We start from the raw sequence: 4,950 nt of genomic DNA on the forward strand, positions 1-4,950 counted from the left end.
TCTCTCTCTCTCTCTCTCTCTCTCTCTCTCTCTCTCTCTCATCAGATGTAGGAGACAAATGAATGCATCCAGAAGGAATTAATTGGATTTGGGAGCAGTCTCCTGCACAATCCACCAGGACAGACAAACATCCCCCTTCTCTACCCTCTCCTTCCCTCCCCCCCTTTGGCACACACACACAGACACATGCCTCCTTTATTCCAGTCATGCCTTGCAGAAATGTCTGCCACCCCCCTTTATCCCCCTCCCACCACCCCACTCTGATGGATCAGTCTGTGTCCCCTTATCCATCTCACACACACACACACACACACACACACACACACACACACACACGAGCGAGTGCCGTACTGCTCCCCAGTGGATTGCAACCTCTCTCTTGGATACAGTGTTTCCATGGCAGCCACGTTTTTTGCACGTGCAGAATGAGATGGAGTAAGCGAGAGAGGAGGAGACCACTCCTATCGATTCACTGGGTGCCTATTGATTCACTGTCTGCAGCTGCACACTTACCTACGGCAAACAGCCCCGTGAGCTGCACACATGTTCACGCACGCTCACACTCAGACAGGATGTAAACACCAGATTGGAGATTTTGGAGAGCCTGCTGTCAGCTAACCACACGGCGGTGCTTATGTTTGTCCTCTAGGAAGGTACGAACTATGTAAAATCTAGTAAACTTGTATATACACAGACGAGAAACATTTTCAGTTCCAGCTGATTTTATTTCCTTCTTGGAAGAAAATAAAAAAAATAAAAAACAACAATCTGTACAGAGGTCTGAGAGGCAGTGATTGACCCAAACATTGGCTGGTTTTTGAGCATAAAACATCAGATATTGGCATGATTGGACAAAACATGATCATACACAGCATATTGCACAAATGAAAGAAAAAAAAGGACGCTAGAAAAAAAAAAGCTTTAAAAGAAAATTATGAAAAGAAAAAATAAAAAAGAAAGGAAATAAACTCCTGGACCACAATCATCTTCAACATGTCCAAAGATGGCTGTCCTAGTGCCTGTCAATCATCATCATCATACATAAAAAAAAAAAACACACAATCTTTGCTTATAGTACAGTCAGTTTACATAAATATTTCGTTATTATTCTTTAAAAATCTTAAACACAACAGCTATAGCTACATATACCTGAATCTGAAATACAAATGCTATTTGCCATGCCATAATATAGGAAAACAATTAGCCTGCTATACTTAGCCAACAGGTACAGAAAGGTTAAATACTATTTTTTTTTCAATGCAATTTGCGCAATAACAGATGAAGCACTTCATACATCTCCCCTCCCTCCAAAAAAGTCTAGGCAAAAAGTGGAATGAGTGTGAAATTCCATCCAGTGGTTCAAATAAAACTTATCTCCATAATTTAAAAAAAAAAAAAAAAAAGCACACAGAGGTATTAGCTCTATCCAAACAGTGACTCTCTGGGATCTTTCGTGCCTAAACTTTATTTTAGGTCTGTGTTGTACTGGAAACACAGTCACCACTCAGGCTGGGAGCCTCAGTGGCGCTTTGTTTACTTCGCTGGTGAAGCTGGAGTCACTGTGCCATTAAGAAGCATGTGGGTAAATACTGTAAACACTGTGAGGTCAGATTGTGCCAAACAAACCCCCCACCCCTCCCTCTCTCTGCACGACTAAAACACCAATGTAGATCCAAACAACAATGTTGTAGGCTACCCACTCGCCGGAAGAAGAAAAAAAAACGTCCCCCTCCTTTTTTTCTCTATAGATTTTGTACAAAAATACAAGTAGAAAATCATGACACACTCAAATCTCCATAAAAGTGAGAGAAGTCGGACATTTTTTTGTTGTTTTGTTTTAAATAAGATACACTTCTAGCCCTTCCGCGCTGGATACAGACAGGTGTTATGTGCACAAACACAAACGAGACCTGTACGAGAACAATACTTCTATGTATAAAAAAGTTTGGCCGGTATAAATACATCGATATAAAAAAAAACGTCATCTGACACAGAGAAACTACAAAGTTGAAGCACTAGGCAGAAAGAATGCGCGTCAGGGGGAGAGGAAAAAGCATTGGTCCTGAATTGTGCACTGAGTGTTTTAAAAAGTGTTCAGAAAAGGGGCTTCTGAAGTTTGGAGTCAGTCTATGTTTAAAGTCCTGCCGTTGAAAGAGAAGCTGGTGATCGTGAATTGAGTCCTATGGTCACACAAATTGCGTAATTACGCAGCAATGAACTTTTTTTCTTCCTTTTTACGCATTTAAAACAACAACAAAATCCTCCTCAACGTGGAGGGCATGCTTGCTGATATTAAAAACATTTCTAGTTCGGAAAAAAAAACTACACCTGAATAGCAACTCGATGGTCAATGTGAATTGGCTATCTTTAAACAAACAAATAAAAAACCCCAACACGACGAGCTCTCCAGTAAGTGTCCCGACCTCAAAAATAACATTAATGTTCAAATGTTCAGTCTCAGTCTTCATCCTGTGCGGATTGGGTTGAACAGTCGAGCTCGAGTCTGTATCACTGGTCTCTGCTTACATTCACTCCTCCTCCGAGTCCAAATGCAAACTAAGCACCCCACCCCCCTCCTCCCCACAGGTCTGCGCGTTCCCGTCAAGCGCACGGAGCGCAGTTCCAACAAGTCTGTGAGCAGCGCGTGCCTGGGCTTCAACGCGCACACAGGCCTACCCTTTTCTTTCCCGTTTTCACTCTCCCTCATTTAGTGAAAGAACAGCGGGAATCTTCTGGTGTGGACGCACACGCCTGTCTGAGGTGTCGGGTGGGGTGGGTTTGAACAGTTCAAAACGTTGCTGGGCGGGTGGTGGTGGGGCGGGCGTCGCTCTCCCACCTTTCAGTAGGTGAACACCAGATTGGAGATGGTCGACTCCAGCCAGTCTCCTGAGATCATCTCGCTGACCTCTGGGGTGCAGTAGTCGGAGAAGTCGAAGTGGGAGCCCGCCCCGCACTCCCCGAAGCTCCAGTCCAAGTCCCGGTCCAGCTCCGCGTCGGAGAAGCCCATGCCGCCCAGAGACATGCTCTCAAAGCCGGGGCTCGGGTTCAGGTCGAGCCGCTCGTCTTCGAACTCTTCATCCGATGACGAGGACGAGACGGAGGAGGAGGAGTGAGAGGCCGACGGTGTTGGAGACGAAGGGCGGGTGTACCTGAGGCGCGCGGTGTGCGAGGTCTCGCTGGCCGCCGGGCTCTGCTCTTCGTACAGGCTGAGCGGGTCGCTGGACTCTGCCGAGCTGCTCAAGGCGGGACTGGCCGGGACTCCCACGGACGGAGGCCCGCTCTCCAGGCTGCCAGCCCCTCCGAACATGTGCGCGCGCCGAGCCTCTCCGCTGCGCTTCTCCGGGATCTGCCTGGCCCCGGACACTGACCTGGATTTGAAGAGCGACTGGTGGTCACCGGGAGAGGCGTAGTCCTGCGCCGCCGCGCTCCTCACGCCCCCCTGCTTGTGCGTCCTGCTCACTCCTTTGGACGCGGGGCTTCTCTTGACCCCGGACTTGGCGCCGCGCTCCCCGCTCTTCTCCCCGCGGTCCGCCTGCTTACTCGCCCCGCTCCCTGACTTCACTTTCTTCCTGGGCCGGTACTTGTAGTCTGGATAGTCGGCCATGTGTTTGAGCCTGAGCCGCTCCGCCTCACGGATGAACGGGATCTTGTCCGTGTCTTTCAGCAGCTTCCAGCGTTTCCCGAGCCGCTTGGAGATCTCCGCGTTGTGCATGTCCGGCGACTGCTCCATGATCTTCCTCCTTTCGATCTGGGACCACACCATGAACGCATTCATGGGTCTCTTGATGTGTCCCGTCGGAGTTTTGCACCACGCCAAGTCGCTCCGCTCCCGGGAGGAGGGGGACCCCGGGGTAGGAGACGCATCCATCTCCAGGTCCATCTCTCCCGTGTCCGTGGAGTCCCCGCCGGGGGAATGAGCGTGGGCGCTCTCTGTCTGGCTTATGTGCTGCACCATCTCTCTCCAAAGTGTCTGAAAACACCGCTCAGTGCTTTCACAAAGTTTTTCAAAAACGTATTCCTCACTTCTTGTTGGAGTCGGAGCACTGCTGTGAGCAGGTCTCTAAACAAAAAAAGTCCATCCAAGTCTGTCTCTCTTTTCAGTTCAGCACGCTTTGGAGACGCTCGGGTTTCTTAACTTTTCTTCTTCTGCGCTTCTCAGCGACAGTTTTTTTTTTAAACTAATAATCCGGAAACTAATTTTCAACTGCCTGTGCGGCTGAACACTCGCAGAGCAAGGCTGAAAGCGCGCCGCTGTGGGCCGCAGCAGTGCGAGTCCCTTACGTGAACCTGGCTGTGAGCAGCGCAGCTCTTCCGTGCGGCTGAGAGACCATGTGGCTGAATGGAGCTGCTGCGCTTTCTCATAGTCTCCCTGTTTCCCTGCGAGCTCCCTGATATTACTGTAAACACAACAACGAGAACCTCGCCCTTTTATAGCTTTATCGCGAGACGTGAGCGCCAATCAGCGTCTGTCGCCATCCCGATTTTTGAGTCGGACCACTCCCACCTCCTCTTGCCATTGGCTGAATAAAAAAGAAAAAAAAACTGGTAATAATAATAATAATAATAATGTGCAATGAGGATCCGTGTGCCTGACCTCATTCCTGTCAGACTCCACTGAAGGAAGGCAAACTTGTGGTGTGTGTGTCCATATAGAATATAGAATATATAATTATTACATTTAATTATTTATTTATTTATTATTCTATATATATATATATATATATTATTTATATATATAATATATATAAATCACACTTAAAATACACACACCACACACACATATATATATATAGAATATATATACACACACACTATATATAATAAATGCTTCTGTTGTTGTTGTGTCTGTGTGTGTGTGTGTTGTGTGTGTGTGTATCCGTTTCCTGGCTGTGAGGGATATACTTAGATCCAAATTAGCTTCATGTGGTTGGGTAGTGACTAAATATAGAT

General features: G+C 47.4%; 1 protein-coding gene across 1 annotated transcript; it reads right to left on the minus strand.

The window, feature by feature from the left end:
- Positions 1-704: 704 nt before the first annotated feature.
- sox4a (SRY-box transcription factor 4a) lies at positions 705-4,422 on the minus strand. Its single transcript, XM_005937269.3, has one exon. The coding sequence runs from the start codon at positions 3,953-3,955 to the stop codon at positions 2,840-2,842; it is 1,116 nt and encodes a 371-aa protein (XP_005937331.1). The 5' UTR covers positions 3,956-4,422; the 3' UTR covers positions 705-2,839.
- Between the last annotated feature and the right edge of the window lie 528 nt (positions 4,423-4,950).

The sequence above is a fragment of the Haplochromis burtoni genome, unplaced genomic scaffold, assembly GCF_018398535.1.
Source record: "Haplochromis burtoni strain Fernald_Lab_line unplaced genomic scaffold, NCSU_Asbu1 Contig_225, whole genome shotgun sequence".
NCBI lineage: Eukaryota > Metazoa > Chordata > Actinopteri > Cichliformes > Cichlidae > Haplochromis > Haplochromis burtoni.